The sequence below is a fragment of the Caretta caretta genome, chromosome 1 (assembly GCF_965140235.1).
Source record: "Caretta caretta isolate rCarCar2 chromosome 1, rCarCar1.hap1, whole genome shotgun sequence".
In the NCBI taxonomy this organism is placed as follows: domain Eukaryota; kingdom Metazoa; phylum Chordata; order Testudines; family Cheloniidae; genus Caretta; species Caretta caretta.
In genome coordinates this window covers 103,145,269-103,165,077 of record NC_134206.1, presented here as the reverse complement: position 1 = coordinate 103,165,077, position 19,809 = coordinate 103,145,269, and the positions used below count along the sequence as shown (strand labels likewise).

General features: G+C 40.9%; 1 protein-coding gene across 1 annotated transcript in view; it reads right to left on the bottom strand.

Annotated features, from left to right (window-relative positions):
• The window catches only part of TPP2 (tripeptidyl peptidase 2), an 80,347-nt gene that overhangs the window by 17,061 nt on the left and 43,477 nt on the right, over positions 1–19,809 (bottom strand). Inside the window, 7 exon segments of the mRNA XM_048854534.1 lie at positions 512–608; positions 814–965; positions 11,283–11,321; positions 13,462–13,540; positions 13,798–14,042; positions 16,428–16,565; positions 16,869–16,965. Of these exon segments, the coding sequence (XP_048710491.1) occupies positions 512–608; positions 814–965; positions 11,283–11,321; positions 13,462–13,540; positions 13,798–14,042; positions 16,428–16,565; positions 16,869–16,965 (847 nt within the window).

Genomic DNA, 19,809 nt, shown 5'->3' with positions numbered 1-19,809 from the left:
TCCCACACATCAGCCACATTGCACTGGAAACATGAAACTGTCAATCATCATGAGAAGTTCATGAATGCAGAAGACAGAGTTTTAACAGGAGAAAAAACTAAACTATGAAATTCACTCCTGCAACGAAGAGGCAACCATAGACTTCTCACTCCTTTCAGAGCTAGATAGAAAACCCATTTTTCTTTACTTTTTCTTTACCTCAGTAATTTTTCCCACAAACAACCAATAAACCAATCAAGCTGTTTCTCTGATATGCTGGGAACAATGAAAGAGATGCTAAGCATTCACATTTATAGCCTTGTAAAAATGCACTGGTTTCTGCAATGGTAAATGCTTTTGATTCTGAGTAAGATAAAAGTTTCTAGCTCACTGCACTCAGTATAGCCAGAGCAGTCACTTCAAGTCTAGGCATCTGTGAAGAACAGTAAAGAAGAAATCTTCAGATTTAATCTCCTATCTCCAGGCAAGATGTAGTGAAACAAATATTAAATAAAAAAAAAACAGAACTCACCTTTTCAGAATCCAGCTGATGGAGTCTTGCAACATACAAGGGAAGATGATTAGGAAAGGCTTCTTTCAATTCATTATACATGTCACTGGTATCCAGCCTAGCCAAAAAGATAGATTAAATGAATATGCTGCATCTACATATTCTAATCAGGAGGCAGTGCAACAGTGAGAGACTGCTCTTCTGATATCACAAGTTTAAATTATCCTGGTACTCAAACTTCCATTTCTTCTATAAAGTATAGTATTAATAAAATATAAAAAAAAGTTATGCTGTGACCTGTTATGGAAACTAAAAAGACATACTTAGTCATCCATTGTATCTTCAGGTCTCTTAAAGCTTCAGCAAATTCCTCCTTTACGTCTTTTTCTTTTTCTGGTTCCCTTTCTTTCTCCTTGCTGCCATTCTTAGTCTTTGTTGGTGATGGTATCAGATGGTAATGAACAGTAATTACATCCTAGTGGTAGAAAAAAACCTCATCAACTACTTGATGGAATGGAATATGTTGCTATTCCTTTATCTTACAATGCAAAAAGAGCTAAATGATAGCTAGCAGTTACATGCTTGAACACTGGATCCTGAGAGCAAAGGATTAGTCTTCAGAATCTCAGAATGGTTCAACTTTCTCTGGAGACGCACCCAATTTCCCACCTCCCCAGGGTTTCTTCCAAGTTTTCAGAAATGGGCCTGTCATAAGGTGACTGGCCCCTGCAAGAAAGGAAGCAGGGTCCAGTGCCCCTGGACAGATTACAGGCTGCCCACCTGGGCTTAAGGGAGGGCACCTGGATCTTATAAAGGTGGAGACAGCTGGAGATGGTTTGGAAGGTGCCTGCAGACATTGCAAGGAGGAAGAAGGCTCCTGCAGGGCCCTGAGTCAGCAGGGTGGGAGACATCTGCAAGGAAGGCCCATGGAGAAGGGCCAAGCTCCAGACAAGAGGTGTTGGGAGAGCAGGAAGGCATACTCTCAGGGAGGATTGGCTGCACCCAGCTTGAGACCGGGCAAAAGGAATGAATTTTAAAGAGAGAGAACAGTCCCCCTTGGGGGGAGGAGCTGGGCTCAGCTGAAACTGAGGTGAAGACTTCGTAGGTTTGACCTCTATTTTGAAAGACTTTGTGCAGGACTTAATAAACTAGACCCCAGACGGGGAATATCTGAATACCTGCACTGTGTGAACTTAGAGGGCCTTCAGTAAAAGGGGAAATTGAGGTAGGGTGCAGCCAAGCCATGCTGGCCAGCAAGGAAGGCTACAGGGCAGGTACACCCTTTTAACATGGCTTTAGCCATCACATGGCCTCAATATGCCTTAAAGTAGCTCGATTTTCTTTACCAAGGTGACAAAGCTTAACATTTTTGTATTCACATACTGTTAAAGGGAGTTAAGGAGATGGTCTTCAGGAAAGCAGGTAAATTGGGTAAAAAGGTAAAGATAAAGTTAGGTAAAGCTCCTGTCTTTTAAAGTTTGGGGACAAAACACGTGAGTGAATAAGATTTTTTTTTTTTGGTAATTCTTAACAAAATGTTATATTAGTAAAGTCATCAACATGCCATAAAATACATAAGAATATCCCTCTTGAACCACTGCAATTTCTTCCAAGCTGCTACTAGAGGACTTTGCAGCTTAGCCTATGGTGTACTCATATTCAGATAAAAAGCTGAACAGTAACGTTTTTGAATTATTTTCTGTTTTCAAATAAAGGAAGACTACTATGTGGTTTATGGAGATATATCAATCTCCAGACCCAACCTGCTACATACGGTCATCAAGGTGTGAAAAAAAAATCTCAACTGAAAGGATCAATGTTGATATCAAAAAACAGCTGTTTTGATTCACACATTTTTCTCCTATAATTTAAATCCCATCATTCCTGAGCAAATCAGTGTCAGATTTTGCCACAGACCATCTAATGTACATTACAGTACACACTATCAATTTTTTGCATTTAACATTACAGTATTTAAACCAGCTCCCCCTAAAAAGAACATTAAATCTGAGTGTACAGACTCACTACATTATCATACTAAGCTTGTGCTATAAACATCATGTAGCTCAAAAGCTTCATATCTGATTGCTATATAAATAGATAATTAGGGCCCTACCAAATCATGGTCCATTTTGGTCAATTTCATGGCCAGAGGGATTTAAAATTGGTCAATTTCACGATTTCAGATGTTTACATCTGCAATTTCATAGTGTTCTAACCGTGTGGGTCCTGACCCAAAATGGGATCATGGGGGGAGAGGGGAGGTTTGCAAAGTTGTTGTGGGGAGGGGGTCCCAAGATTGCCACCCTCACTTCTGTGCTGCCTTCAGTCTGGGCTAGAGGGGGTTCCCAAAGGTGAGGTGGGTAGGTGCTGGGGGTTCCTAGCTGCTAGTCAAGGCCAGTGGCAGATTAAGGTAGGGGTCCCCAGCCAATTTGTGGGCCACCAAAAAACAAAATGTTAATTAAAAAAATAAAACAAAAACCTTTTTATATAATGTTAAACCATAGCAACTGAGTTACTATGGTATAGTGCATAACTGAATTTAGACATTTAATATATTGCTATCTACAGAAAAATGACCTTCATAAAGGAAATCTCTCAGTGTGTAGCACTTACTCTCAGAGTTAAATGTCACAGCTATTCTCATCTCTCATGGCAAATTAAGCAATATTACAATTTATGAAATTATGTATATGATGTGCAACTAGAGTCAGTAAGCCTCAAAGTGTTTTTACCGAACTACAAACTGTATACATACAAGAATTACTTCACTTGCCATCAAAATATGGACAACTGTGGAGTGGAACTTAACCATAATCGTTTGCTAAATTTGGTACAAGTGGAAGAAATTGAGTTGTATCAGATACAAACCAAACATCTTATTTTTGAGTCATAGCAGACATTCACACTTTTTCAGATCTGCCTCATCTTAAGATTTTCTGTAACATAACCATAGCAGCTAAATGCTTGAAGAAAAATGTTCTCCTGACCTGATGCCCTCTGTGCCAAATTTGATGCTGATGAAAAATATTTATACCTGTATTACATTACCCTTAAACAAGGATTATAATAGAAGTGTCACCAAATTTAATTATGACAGCACACAGATAACATTAAAATAGTATTAAGATTTAACCACTTATTCCACCACTTTTTTTCCCACCACGCAACAAAAGTTAAAGTGGAGGTCAGATGTCAGCTTCATGTCACATATGTTTTTTTAGTCTCATTCTCTTTTCTCATTTATATCTGTCTACTTTCCCTCTCACATCTGTTTAGTTAGACATAGACAAGGCTATGTCTACACTACCGCGGTAAGTCAACCTACGCTACGCAAACTCCAGCTACATAAATAACGTAGCTGGGGTTGACGTACTTTAGGTCGAGTTACCGCGGGGTCTACACCGCGGGGGTTGACGGGAGAAACTCTCCCATCGACTTATCTTACTCTTCTCGTGGGGGTAGAATACAGGGGTTGACTGCAGAGCGATCTGCTGTCGATTTGGTGGGTCTTCACTAGACCCACTAAATTGACCGCCAGTGGAACGATCGCAGGGTGCAGATCCCGGCTGTAGTGTAGACCTGCCCAAAAGCTTTTCGGATTTGATTTGGTATTTTTTCCAAAGAAAAAGTTAATCAGAATTGACACATTTGTGAAGAAATTTTTATTTCAATAAATGACATATTCTGATGGAAAAATCTTTGCAATGGAATTTTTTTTGACCAGCTCCACTAATAATCATCTGTAACAACTTCTACTGAGGTGCTCACAACATGTCACATATATATAACTCTGACGTGCCAGGCACATAATTACATATAATGAGGTTATTCTAATTCACCATTACAATTTTCACATGAAATACTCCATGAGCACATGCATACACATACAGCTGGCTTACTAAAAAGGCCATTATCAGCTTTCAAATTCAAGCAACATATGTAACACTGCATTTTTCCATTGCACAGGATCTCTCGCTCGGCCATTTGAATGTATGCAATTTCTCATAAAGGCACCAGCTGAATTTGCAAATAGTAAAAAAGAGGCTCAGAAAAAGAAAATATGAATATTTAAACACAAACACTCCTTCCCATTCTTATCCTAAGTTCTCCAAAAACAGGAAGATGGGAAAAGGTATAGGCTATGCCAAACTTCCAACACATTAAGACATCCTTGCCTACATTTCCCTAAAGCAGAGGTTTTCAAACTGTGGGGTGTGCCCCCCCTAGGCAGGGCATGAAGGAACATTTGGGGCAGCTCAGTGAGGGAGCACCACCTCCACCCCGACTCACCTCAGTGGACCACCCAGCCCCTGGATCAATGTCAATGCCTCCGTGCCCACTGCTGGCTCCGCCCCCAGATACCATCGCATCTGTCTTCCCCCACCCTGAAAACTTGAGAGGGGAGGGGCAGGTATCAGGGGGCACAACCTAAAATTGTAACTCAAAATGAGGGGCCTCAGCTCAAAAAGTTTGAAAACTGTTTCCGAGCATGGGGTGTGCTGAGGTTATTGGGGAGAGTGAGGAGCTGATGCGAAGCAGAACAATAATGTCTTGCTAGTTCCAAGCAGCAGAAGCAGTGGCGAAGGCAGCTAGTGCACAAAGGAAAGCAATGGATGAAGGGTTTTAGAGCCCAGCCCTGGCCCTCCACCTCACCCCACGTGTGCCTGGATGCTGGGATGATGGCAGCAGGCAACAAGGGAGTGGGGTCTGGCCAGCAGAGGAAGCACTTGGAGCCAGCAGATGCAGCCTGCTGCGGAGAGAGGGGCTGGCTGGGAGAGTGAGAGCAAGAGGGCTGGGAAGGACTGGGGAGGAGAGAGAAGGGAAACAAAGAAGGGTCATGCGTGGGACATGAATCTTTGAAGGGGGATGCGGCAAATACAAGTTTAGGAATCTCTGGTCGAGACTTCTGTTTACTCAGATGGCCATTTAAAACTAGTTTGTGCATCCCTTGCTTTTAGACGAGAACACATATGAGAGACATGTAGATTCCATTTCTCCTGATTATTCCAAGTACAGCTCAGACATTATGCCCTATCGCTAAAAAGCCCACAACGTGAGTGGCTTACTAGAACAGCTCTCTCATTGCCAAAAGGAAAAATCAGTGGGCTTCTATTTTCATTCCAACTCCATGTACCCAAAGCTGCTGATATAAACAATTGCAATTTGGGTTCTGTTAGGATACTGAATACTTTGTCCTTTGGGTCAGGACATGTGGAAGAACTTATATGGTGTAAAACCAGTTTACTCCTCTCACAGTTGACTGGCAGGAATCTCTCTGCTGGGGACCAGCAGCCCTGAACCCCTTTATGGTGGGCTCAACCCCAGACACTCATCTGTTGTGACCACGGCCAATCTGAGGCCACCTCTAAGAGCAAGCTTTGGTGGATCTTTAGGTCCTGCAACCACCAGAGAAAGAAGGCCGGTTAAGTCTGGGTTTGCTGAAAAGCAAGACAGAAAAAGCCCTGAATGGAGAAAAATAGTGGCTGTGAAGCTACAGTTAGAGTGGAACCCATACTGAGGACATCCTTTTCTACTTTGCATCCAATCTCATCCCTCAGGCTTTTAGGGAGAGGGTGAAATAGTGAGCATACTACCCTTCTTCACATCTTCACTAAGGATTAGACCCCTGCTCAAAGCATGAGTCTCAAGGCTTGTCTTCACTGGGAACTTACATCAGCACAGCTACATCTCTCGGGGTGTGAAAAATCGATATGCCTGAAAGACGTAGCTATGCCAACTTATCCCAATGTAGACAGTGCTAGGTGAATGGAAGAATTCTTCTGTTAACCTAGCTACCACCTGTCAGGGAGGTGGATTACTTACACCGATGAGAAAACCCCAGCCATCAGCGTAGGCAGTATCTACACTGAAGTACAGCTGTTCCGCTATCGCGTTTTCAGTGTAGACATACCCTGAGTGATTTCTGTAGTGAAGGTATAAGGAGACAAAGAATACCTCCTTCAGGAAGGCTGGCTGCTATAGCCACAATGATACTGGGAAACACTTGGAAGCTGTCAAGAGGAGAAATACAAGCATTTAAACTGCCAGTATCAACTCTGAACAAAGTCTAAGTGATCTCTGGTGGTCCACACAAATGGGACTATGCAAACAGGTGTTTTACAGATCCAGGACCACAGGAATGCCCTCAGACTGGCCACTTGGATCACAAAGCAAAGGGCCTCCATAAAGCTTAACTGGACTGAGAGGAAGAAATTCCTAGTCTTAAAAAACATATGAAACACAAGCTGTCCGAGGAAAACAGAGTAGAGATAATAAGTCTCTTGAATCTGCCTTTTGGAGTAAGACTTGGGAGACTGCTCCAGAATGGATCATTTAAGCAAGTCTCCTGGAGTAGAGGGGTTTTGCAATGCCTTGATGGAAACTTGATAGAGTAGCTTAGAGAAACAGTGTTTAAGGCACACGGACTAGAAATGTAGCAGGTCTACATAAAAGTGACCTACAGCCACCTTCTGATGGGTTGTTGTAGATCCTTGACGCTTCTGGCAAAAATGCTTCTGAAGCACAGCAGACTCATCTCTCTTACTACAGCATGTCTTGAAGCAGCCAGAAAATGAGTGTTTGTTATCATGGCTTGGAAAATGGGAATCCCAAGCATTTCTGCCTAAAAACACTGGGACTTTGTAAATGGTTCCCTATTGCAGCAAAATGTCATGGGGGATTATTCCTAGGCTGAGACACAGACACACAAAGGCAGGTATGTTACCCCTGCATACAAACATCTTCTCAATATTTCACCAAAGGGGGTCATGGGTGGTCTCTGTCGAAAGCTAAGAACTAGCCAATTGTGTGATGTCGGTATGAGAAATCATTTTAGAGTTACTAACATGTAGGATATTGAGTTTCAAAATTACTGAAGTGAAACTTATCACCTGAGGTGAGAAGGGTCTCAGGGCTAACTCAATCAACACTGAGAACAATGGACATACGTGAAGCCAGCCTTACGTTTACTGTCTGGACCACGTGCAGGCTTGAGGATTTACAATGACAAGAACCCCAAGAAAAGTGTCTGAATAGGGGACCCCTGAAATAAGAGACATCAGTTTACCTGTATAAGAGAAGCAGAAAGGGTACACGACTTTATCCATTACAAAGAAGAGACCCTGCCAGCAGGAATGTCTCATGAAAGATAGATCTCATCTTTCTGAACTGGACAAGTGCTGTAACAACTGACCATTGGATGAGAAATACCATATCTTGTTAATAAGCATAGGCGATAGTGTGTTTTTCATGTTTTTTGTTTACTTGTAACCTTATGTTTCCAAACCCTTATACTTGCTTTTATTTGAATCTGTCTCAAGCTCTGCTAAATAAACTTCAATTTGGTTTTACTATAGTCACAGGTAAGTGCCTTGTACGAAGAAGAGTGCTGAATTAAGATGAAACCAGTGAACTGGGATGCATTGCTTCTGTGGAGGCAGCAGATCAGTATATAATGTGCATGTCCAGAAGATAAGGGACTGGGTACTCGGTGGTATGTAAATTGCAAGCCTGCACTGGGAACAAACAGGGCTTATGGAGTGCAGAACAGAGTGCTCACTTTGCCTGCAACCAGTAGTTGGGGAGAGTTTCCCCTAGAGGGCACAGACAAGACTCTCTCACTGTATGTAGGAGGTAGTGATTCACCCCGGATACCCCCAAAAGTGTCACACAGGCTACCTGTGAAGAGGATTAACATGTAAGGGAATCTTGGCAGCAAAGTCTCTGGACCAGGCCTATAGCTATATAGTTCTGAGTGACACTGGAGGGTAAACTAGCAGCCACCTCCAGGAGGAGGTGGTCCATCTGTTCAGAAGTGCACTCCTTCTCTTTCTATACCCTAACCAAACATCCTGAGGCATATATCACCTTTTATATGGGCAGTTTCCATTCTCTTGTGTCTTCTTATGGGAACTCACTATTCCATCTGTACAGAGTGTAGTTCCACTACCAGACATGACCCATCCTTGCTGATGGGGGGTGGGGACGCAGAGTGAGGGCAGCTGGCTTCAGCAGCGTTACTGAATATGCTCAGTCCATGTGAGCATGCTCAATACAAGGAAGCAGCAAATGAGGTTGGGGTGGCGTGTGACCCCGCATGCCACCCCCTCCCCCCACCCTGCCTCTGCCCACTACCACAAGATAGGAAAGTGTTTCCTGGAAGCCAGAAGTGTAGCATTAAACTTATACTTTAGGAGGCATGGTAAGTATCAAAAGGACTGACTAAGGACTAGTTGTGAGCTTAAGAGCCCCTTTATGCCAACTAGCAAAGGGCACACCCAACACACTCTACTTAGAATGTTTAGCCAAACAGTGTCTTGTATCACATACAAACCGGTGACACATGTTATTATTGGGTGATGTTTGTATGGTTAGTGTACATAATTCTTTACACATGTGCTAGAAATATGTTACTAAAATATGTTCCGACCAAGCAACCTAAGTAGAACAGATAAACCAGTTGGTCATTGACAAAGGAATGTTTTTTTGTCTGTCTCCAACGTAAACTGATCCAGGTGACGCCAGAGACAATGGGAGTACATTTACATTTAATGTAAACAAAGTGATTACGCTAATTGAAAAAGCAAATTTACCAGAGAATGAGGAAGAGAGTATGGCATCTACACACCAAGAGAGGAGAGGAACTTTGTCAGGGTTTATTTTCCAAAGAATACATTTCAAAGGTTTACTGGACTATAAAAAGGAGGTACCCCATAGGTGCCCATTACTTAGGGGACAGCACTTTCTGATTCTGAGAATGTTGGATCCTCCTACCAGGAAGGGCTGGAGATGCTGTAAGTAAGTTCTTTAGACAAAGACATAACTTGTTAGACTTAAGTTGCAGGTACTAGAAAGCATGTTTCATTTTCTTTGTAACCATTTTCTGTTTGTTATCTCTAATTATTATCACTTAAATCTCTGTTCTGTGCTAATAAATTCATTCTTAGTTTTACTATAAACAATCTCAGTGCTGTTACATTTAAGTACAGAATGAGTCCTCAGTTAATCTAACAGGCTGGAGTGTATACCATTTTGTTGGAGACAGCAAACTTAACTTCTGTGAGTGTCCAGTGAGAGGGACTGGACACCACAGAGGCACACCTCTGGGGAACTATGCTTCACTGATTTTTACCTGCAAGACAACGTTAAGACTGGGAGACTCTCAAAGAGTATGTTGGTGAGGTGGACAGGCTGGTGTGGCAGGGAACTGACTGTCTAATCTCCAGGAACACGCACTCTTGCTAAGGCAGTGAGGTGACAGGGGCTTACTGCTTTGGGCAGCCCTGAGCAGAGCGTCACACTAATATCCAATACACCCTGAATGGTTTTATGAATAGGTACTATATTAGCTCCTTTATTGTGGATTCACAATTAGTGGGATCAACACATCCTATCCTTCAGGAAAAGGATGCATTTACGTGGGCATTTTTAGTCTTTCTAAATGAGTTATAGTTAATTCTAGAGATGATACAAAAGCGAACACAGGAAAATGGCAGCAGTCTGCATCAAAGTTCTTCTTTGACAGTCTGACCTTCTCCTTGTACTGACATATCCATACCAAGACCAACAAAGATAGCAGCCTCTCAACCTTATAGGCTCTCAGATTATACAGCAAAGGTGTAGAATATACTGCATGGAGCTGGTAACTTCCATGACCCATATCCTCCTTCTCCTCCCCAGTCAAAACTCCGACCCATCAGATTAGTGAAAGGTAGAGATATGCAAGTAGGTGTGATTTCCTTCCAGAGCCTGGAAACAGACTTCACAGAGAGGAAAGAAAATAGGAGGCAAAGTAATCATGTCACTTTAGAAGAGGCAGCAGAAAGGGTGGGAAAACAAGCTAGCCAAACATAAGTAACCTACATCTGCTGGGAGACAGGAAAGAACTGAAGTGAATGACATAGCCCTTTTTAAAAAGGCCAATCATCTTCCTTTGTTTTCAACTGCCCATCTGCTACAATACGTACTACAGAATGATAAAATGCTCATTTTATTGAAAACACTTGTACATTCCAATGTTACTTTATCAATTTATTTACATGAAGGATACTAGATAGGAAAATGACAGTTTTCTGTAGATTATACCACCTGCTCCAATTATGATTTCTACCATTCCACGAACAGGCTGACTTTATGCCAAAATTAAATTATTCTACATTGAGCTATGGCTATGCTTTGTTTAAGAGGATCACAGAAGCTAGAGATGGAAAAGTCTATTAGGTCATTTAGTCCATCCCCCTGCAAAAGCAGTGTTTGCTAAAGTATGTTTTCTAGTGCTACATCCAGTCTATGTTTCAGTACAACTAAGCCTCAAAGAAATACGTCCAGTTGGTGGTGAGGAGGGATTGGATACCATGCTTTATATCATAAACCTTAAGTTCAATTTTCAGTGCATTCATTAAGAGACAAGATGAAAGGCAAAATATTTGCCATGGAAAATCTCGACTCCAAGCACTTCAGAGAGAGAGAGAGAGAGAGAGAAACTGGGGGAGAATATAATAAAGAAAGGGAGCTACAGAATGACTCATTACAACACATGCATTTTTAAGGCACTATCACAGAAGTATCTGGGTGCTCAAGTGCCACTCAATTAACTTGGTATTACAGTAATGTTTTGTTGGTCTAACAGCAGGTGTTGCTTAAGGCATGAAGTGGATAACTCAAGACTACATAAGAGAAGGCAGCTGAGGGAGACAATGAAAAATTAAGTATAATACTAATAGAAAAATTCTCTAAGTCATATGCAAAAAAAGACTTAAGCATATCTTTTCCAAAAACTGACATTCAGTACCTTTTTAAATTTTCCTTGTCGTTTTGCTGCAGACTGCCCCTGGGAGTTAGAACAACATACCGTAAGAAAACATGCACACACTACACAGGATGGAGACACCTTCTCTGTATGATTATGGTTTATTTTCAACCTAGAGAGCTCAAACTACTAAAGTGCCAGGTCTGTGATCAAAACATGCTCTTAAAGCATACAAATATTTTAATGTCTTTTAAATTAAAAAAAATAATGCATTTTTGTGTATACAGTTTGTTGTTCCTAGTAAGACAGAAGTGTTGTTAACCACTAGCGCAATGAACAATGGCAAAATGAATTTTAGAATACAACACAATTGAGAGTTTTAGATTAAAACTGAAATTGAGTGGTACTGTTCCATTTTATAATACTTAAATAGAATTAATGTACAAAAATATTACTGCATTTTTTTTTTTTTCAGTTCACACTTAGTGGACTAGAATAACACTGTTGCCTATTCCTCCCTTCTGTCACTTGGTGCATAGTGATGTTCACTGATGGCAGCAGCAAGAATGTGACACTATTGATGGCACTTATCCAACAAACTGTTCCCCTAACATGATACACAAGTGCGTGATTGTGTTAAGAATCTGAGGTGAAAAGTTCGTTCAATGAGCTCTATGTTTCTCTTGAACCATTTTCAGGGAAACTGACTTGATAAGCAATAACTATTGCATCTCCAGTGGTTTCCACTCTAGAAATGACTGTACCTAATGGTTATTTAATTTGATGTAAAATAGCCTAGCCAAGAATTACAACAAATTGTTCTGCTGAATTTCAGATGAAACGGAAAATATCTTATACTATCATTACAGTTATATGTTCATCAAAACAGCAATAAACTTCCGATCTTGCTGTGAATTTACTGTACATACAAGTAAATATAAGCCAAACTAAAAGTTTAACATGCTGGATTAGTGGGTTTCTCAAGTTTTTCTGGCCCAAGAAAAAGTACAGCTTCCTAAATAAAAACGTTCCATTTTCTTGTAAATTGTTACCTAGCCTGTAGTATTATATGTACCTAGATTTAATACATTATGTTGTCTCCATAATATGTCACAAATCAAATACATTTAATCTAACCTGCTTGAAATTATTTCTTGGCCTGCTAAACAAGATTTCCTGTGTCTTAATATATGATTGCATAGAAAACATTAGACATTTTCCATGGGAATAGAGAGCTCTCTATTGGAGGGGAAGGGGGAGAATTAGTAGTTTTTAAGGCAAGAGAATCTTTTATATGGACTCTAACTCTGTAAATATTGACATTTATAAACACTACCCAATGCTGATTTAATCTTAGCAATAACCAACTTAAAAAATACTGGAGTATCTTAGGGAATCCTTCCTAAACTTAGCACTAAGTGAATAAACTGGAAGACTGATTTGGCTTTTATAGCTAGAGTCAGACTTAAAATTCATTCAAGTCAGGAAATTAAGTTTCTAGGTCTCTACATACTGACCAAGGAGGTACAGCTTTTCCATTATGACATAAGGAGGTAGAAAAGAAATCTTATGTCATTACATTGGCGCACACAGCTGTATTAGTGGTTGACAACATCAGAAGTCTGCAGCAGGTAAGAAATCCTGCCCCAGCATTACAGTCTACTAAATAGATGTCTCCTAAGTTTTAAAAGTAAAATGTAAGTAGGTGTCAAAAGGCACATTTATTTTGTGTTTTTTTTTTTGCTGGAAGCTGCATGCACGCGAGTAAGGAAGTGTACCACGTAAGTGACTAGAGAAGCAACATGCAAAAGCAAAAAACCACATGAAGTAGTACTGTACATTAAACAATGACATTCAGGTAGACAATTACACAAAGAACCCCATTCTTCCAAGTCTGCCGTAACAGTGAAAAAAAAGCAGTTGCCTCTACAGCACTTCAAAATGCCCCTGCACAGTTTAAACTAATTTTTGGAGACTTACGATTTACATTGTATAATTTCAAATTAAACTGCAAGAGTACATTTTAAATATTCAGAATTAAGTTTACACTAAGACAACTGATTTTACAAAAACCCATGTGTCTGACTTACTACACTGAACACTCTCTTAACAGGAAGATTAAGAAAATAAGGCTCAATGATCATCATCAAGACACAGAATTTCCCATTTAGAGAAATAGGAACTTTTGAGAACAGGGCCTTTATTAGTTTCGAGTACTCACAGCTTTCTTTCCAAGTTCCGTCTTAGACAATGTCAGAGCTCCTACAAGATAACACCCTGGTCCTGCTCCTTTAGGTATTCTAATAAAAAAATAAAGGAAAATACAAACATAATCAAACAAGGATATGCGAAAATGACTTAGTTCCACTAATACTAAACATATAAAGAACTCGAAACGGTCAAACAGCAACACTTAAGTCACATTTTGTTAATCAGTTTACAATGTGAAACTACAAACGCTAGAAAGATATGTATCATATTGATGGGTATCATTTTAGTTGGATTTATAGACGCAGCTGGTTAAATCTACACCGGAAAATAGGCAACATCAACTTACTTGTCATCAGGCAGAGATGTAACAAAGAATGGATGACTGTGTTTTGGTGGCAATGTCAAACTGTTTGATTTCTTCTTTCCTAAGAGAGCAAGGCTATGGTTTTCATAAATATCTAAGCTCAAAGTATTAGACAACCTGTGAGAAACAACAAATGGAAGGTCTTTGATGCGATCCAGTTCACTGTTCTGTTCATGACGGATTTGTAACCGAATAGTGTAATCTCCTTTCTCCAGTTTCAGGGAATACTGAAAGAAAGAGGTTCTCATAAAATGCCAAGATTAAGAAGTTTTACCATGCACACATAATCCTACAAATAAAAGCAGAATCATGTTTTTCCTTAACCAATACAGCTTTAGCAGCTTCACAGAGAATCTTTTGTCTACATTTATATTAATGAGAAATAAAAGGCAGTAATGTCCCGTCCTTTTGCTTTCAATGGAATTATTACCTCACTGACTAAAAGAGTATACTGTACTATATACTGAGGATTAATGGCTCACTTCGTATTATTTGGGGGATCTGTAACTAATACACATCTTTGCTGGAAGCCCCTAGAATGCTTTGATTACCGAGGGTTGCAGATGTGTTCTCTTTCTCACAGTACTGAGCATTCAAGCCTGAACATATACATGCTGCTACAACCTTGCTCCTTAGTACCTTTTGCCACTTCAAAGACTATATTCTAGACTCCAAAGAAGTGGGGATGGAAAATATTGTGTACCTACGTGCACTCAATGATCTCTAAGAATTACACCTGCAGCCATGTAGACTACTGAACGTTGGCTGTACAGAGCCACACTTTTGGAAGACTGATGAGCAGCTGTGTCTCAAGAGGACTTCAACTGTAATAGCACTCTTCCAAACTAGACATCAGACCTTGAAACTAAGTCCAGGAAGCAATATTGCTTGAAGGTATGGATAAAGGTGATGGAAACAAGTTTTCAGATACCTTTGATAAGGATCCGATGAAGTGAGCTGTAGCTCACGAAAGCTTAAGCTCAAATAAATTGGTTAGTCTCTAAGATGCCACAAGTCCTCCTTTTCTTTTTGCGAATACAGACTAACACGGCTACTACTCTGAAACCTTTGATAAGGATGTTTCTAAGAAGCTACAGAAGTTGCCTTATTTCTAGTGAAAGCTGTAAGAACTTTAGGTACCAGTGACACAATCTCTGGCAGGTTGTACAATTTTGAATCAAGAAGAATGGTACTGCAGTTGAAGTGCTCTTGAAGTACACTCAATTATTCAGACCAAGCCTCATTCCCATGAAGTACACTCTAGGGAATTTCCTAATGAGCTTTGTCTTGGCATGACAGTAACTACGAGTTTGCTCTGTGTCAAAGTTATGTAGCCGAGTTTTGTAAGTGGTTAGGGAAGACTTTCTTGAGTTAATCCAGTCAAATTGTGTCTGCTACTACCAGTACATTACTAGATTTGTTTATATGGAAATCGGACAAACAAAAATTCTGGTTATGGGCAAAGAGCCACAATGTCATTATGGAATATCAAATAAGTAAGGTATATTTATCATGGCCTTCACATCACAGACTCTGTCTTTCGTATAACAGCAGCAGCAAATAATCTTCAAGAAAAGGTAATAAAAGTCCTGATTCAGCAGAGCATCCATGAATGTGAGCAATCCCATTTAAATTAATGGAATTTAAGCACATTCCTGAAGTGAAGAATGTGCAGAGGTGCTTTACCAAACAGGGATGGGATTAGTCATATGCATATTCTAAAGTGTAGGCATATGTGTTTTGTTGAATCAAGGTCATAAAAGGCAGTCTGCCAGAAGCTCCAGTACTCTGATGAGCGACAATCTTAAACTGATCTTTCCAGAACAGTTAGAATGATCCAAAACTACATTAATAAAGGCCAACTGGGAATCTGGATTATTAGAAAATAATTCCAAGAAAGAAAATCAGGAAAGAAGACTTCCCCTTTTCTTTTTATTCTTCTATACCAAGTCAGATATATAGGCTTTCCCAAAGTGGTACAGGAACCTATACAGAGGGTAGAATACCTACAAGTCTTGTGACAATCCACCCTCCTACCAAAGGCAGTACCAAAGAAGTCTTCCACAACCAGCCTCTCACACGTCAAAAGGCTGTTGGAAGACATTGATTAGAAATCTAATAAAGGTGCCTCTGATAGGACAAAGATAACCACTCTGCTAGACAAATATACCAGCACTAGGAAGAGCCTGAGGGACCCTTTCTGCCTTACACAGAAAAACTGAAACGGTGCAACATCTTAGTAAAAAGACAGGGACTGCAGTTCACTTCTCTGGTAGCATTGGTCACACTAAGGCAAGCAGTCACATGGTAAAAGCTTTTTGTAGTTAAAAAAAGAAAGAAGAGTCAAATTTTTCAAATCTTCTTCCTTTATCTACAAAGAAAGAATGACATGTTCCACCCCATGGAGAAAACTGGCAATTTCCAGTCAGCAAGTTCCTTTTACAAAATACACCACTCAAAAGTGCAATTACTACATGCTGTGATTATCTGATGGCAGGGTCTATCTACACCCAGGGGTCTGGACTGTAGACAGGTAGGGAGGGGGAAGAGAAGGAATATAATTTTCATATTTATGTAGAATGTCTGATCAGGGTAAGTATATCTCTCTGTACCTGATGTGGATAAGCGTCACCTGACCCCATTTGTCTTTTGTTCTGGTCAAATATAATCCACAGCTGGCTGTCAAATTCAGATTCATACAACAATTCACAAAGCAGTGGACAGCTTGGAGTCACTTCCCCACTCTTAGGCTATAAAAAAAATAAGTCAAAACACAATTGAATATTACGTAGTAAAGGTACACTTCTGAAGTAATGATTCAGATTAATCTAGATTAATCATAGTAAAACTTAAACAATCTTTCCAATTTATGATTAATTAGAATCCCTGTTCTTGCAGTTTGCATTATAACTGGCATCAGCTACAGAGGCACCCCAAGATTCTGTGATCCCGCATATCCTAGAGTTCTCCTTACACCTTTTGTTAGGAAATTCACTAAAAAGTTCTAGAGATATGAAATTTAAAACAGCATTAAAGAACCAATTAAAACTTACTTGATGAAAGTTGTACGTCAAAATCATCTCATATAGTTGACGATTATTTGGCAAAACATCTCTGGATCCTAAAGGTTTTATTTTAGCGCTCGCTGGTCTGCAGTTAAACACAACAGCAAGTTTTAGGAACAGTTTTCCTAAAACAGTTTGTCTAAACAGAAACTCGCATGCATTATGATACAGTCTTCAATTACATGATCACACGCTGTTTTTTCCACAGGACCCTCGCCTCTTACACCGCAAAAGATGGACCTGCTTTGTGGATGAACCAGGGTTATGAAGTGAAGGAGACTTGTCTACAGGTCCCGGCTCCACTACTGCAGAAGTTGGAAGGTATGTAGCAAATGAGGCACGGTATTGCAGGAAGAGTAAGGATGATCTCATGGTAAAGACAACTCAATACTACCCTCGAAATTGGACTATATCCTTGCCTCTGCCACAGAGTTCCTATGTGCAAGTCACTTAAACCCATCTTTACCCACATACAACCATTAATTACATGTTCCTCATTTTCTGGGTGTCCAACTTGAGACCCTCGGCTTTGATTTGCAGAAAGGCTGAGCACTCACAAATGCAAGTGAACTCAGAAGGAGCTGAGCTTGGAACATACAAACTGCAGTACTTTGAAAAATCAGGTTCTAGGGGTCTCAATTGGGGCACCCAAGGTGAGTGGATACTTCTGACCTTAACGTCTCGGTCCCTCAACTATCTACAAAAGAGGGGGATAATATGCATCTCTCACAGGGCACTAAAGATAATTCAGAATGTTTATGAAGCACTCAAATACTAGTGATGAGTGCCATAAAACACGAGGAAATTAATAATTCTGTCTTTAGATCAGAGTTTAAAGAGAGTGTGCAGTAAATAAGGCACAGGGGACACACACTGACTAATGAGAAAAAAATTAAATGGCTGCTCATTAAGTTAGCATCCCCCATGCTGCATACTGAATGAGGTTGGGATCCTGTAGAAAAAAACATATGTGATGATATAATCAAAGACCATCTTAATGCATAAGCACAAAAGGGCATTTCCTAACTTTAGAGTGCTTGATCTTGCAACTTTAGTTTTCTTGTGTGTGTGTGTAATTTCATAGATTTAAAAAAAAAAAGCAAACAAAACCCAGAAATTCCAGCATGTGGCATCACACTGAGACCCATATGGGTCATCAATAGGTCGGAACTGTTTGAGTCAGAACACAGTCCTCTGCCACTTGAGCTAATTGAGTAACTGACAGCAGTAGCAAGTTGTCATTTTCCATAGACACCAGCACTAGGGGGGAAAGGACACTTTCCTGTCAGTAAATATTGTGAAGTCCCCTTGCAGATGAAGGGTGAGCCCTCAAGAATCTTGGGTTATATTCCTGGCTAAGAAGGGAAGTGTGCTCCAAGAGGCACAGGCCCTTCTTCCTCTTTCTCATCCCCTCCAACAACCTGTCCCTGTCTTGTTCTTCCTTACCCTGGCTCCTGGTCCCAGTCCAATTCTCCTTGCCTACCCATGCCGTCTCCACTCCTCAGGCTTCTCATTCTTACCACCTTTTCCTTGCTCAGCCAATTCTAGTCTCCCCACTGGGGATCCCCAGCTAAGTCCCGGCCTTCCCTTCACACCAAGTGTCCCCGCACCAGTCTCCTAGCCCAGCCAGTCCCAGTTATTCCCTCCTGATTCCTTGCCCTAGTCCCTCTTCCCTCCCCACAGCCCTAGTCAGCCCAGCCCTCGCTATTTCCCCCCGGTTCCTTGTCCTAACCAGTCGCAGTTTCCCCCTCACCCACTTCACAGCTCCTCATCAGATTTCCCCTCTCCTCCTCTGCCATTTCCCCCCTTCTCCCGCCAGTTCTCAGTTTTATTGTCCAGCCAGTCCCAATCTCCCTGCCTCCCACCTAGCTCCTCATCCAATCTCAGTGTTTCTCCTCTGTCCCACCAACTGTTTCCCAGTTCCAGATTCCCTCCCCGCACCCAACCTCTTCAGCTTTCAGTTCTAATCTTCTTGCTCAACTAGTCCGAGTCCCTGACCCCTTCAGGATCCTAGTAACAGTTTCTGTTCCTCCTCCCGCCAGCCCCAGTCTCACCCTGTCCCTGTCTACTCCTTCCTTCCTCCCCCCACCCCCCCATTCAGTTCTAGTCCCTTTTGCATTTAAGTCAGGTGGCTTCCTCTTCATCCTCATTGGGACTAGAACAAGAAGCCCAGAAGGGGAGACTAGGACTGACTGGACATGGCAAATGCGATTAGGATGAAAAGTCTTCCTGGGCACCAGCAGGCAGGGTCACTGAACAGAGGAGAGCCAGTATCCCTGCTCAGTTCCAGACTCCCACCCTACTCTGGCCTAAAGCAACCTGGAGCTACCATTATAAAGAAAGTCCTAGCAAGTCCCTCTAACCCTGGAATGGAACATGCTCAGTCGCTGTGTGACACACAGACAGTCTGGTCAGCACTAGAAACTCTGAGGCGCTGGAATATGCTCAGTGAGAATGGAATCTTTAGAGATTTTAGCTACTAAACCCTATGAAGGCTGAGTATGTGCAAATACATTTTTTCAAAGGCTTGTAACTTTGCCATATTTGGGTAGATTTTTACAGGAATGGTAAAGACTATCCCCAGCCAAAATTCAAGTTCTTGCTCCAAAGCACAAGGGCACTACGGCTTCTCAAACAAAAAGTTGCCAGAGTGTTTAAAACAAAAACATTGCAGAACATGTTTTTTTCACCTTGCCTTGTTCTCTGAAACAGCTGCACTGTTCAGGCTGATTTCTTTTTAAGTCAGCCTGAAGCAGAAAACTGCACGGAAAAATTTCAGCCCAAATAGTTAAGGTTTGGCAAAGTTATAAGAAACTGAAAAAGGATCTTAAGAAAAGTGGTGGGTAGGCAATGTTAATAAAAGGGGTTCTATTCGCCTATTACAGTTACCTGGAAATAACCACAGAGTCCCATTCCAAATATTAATATT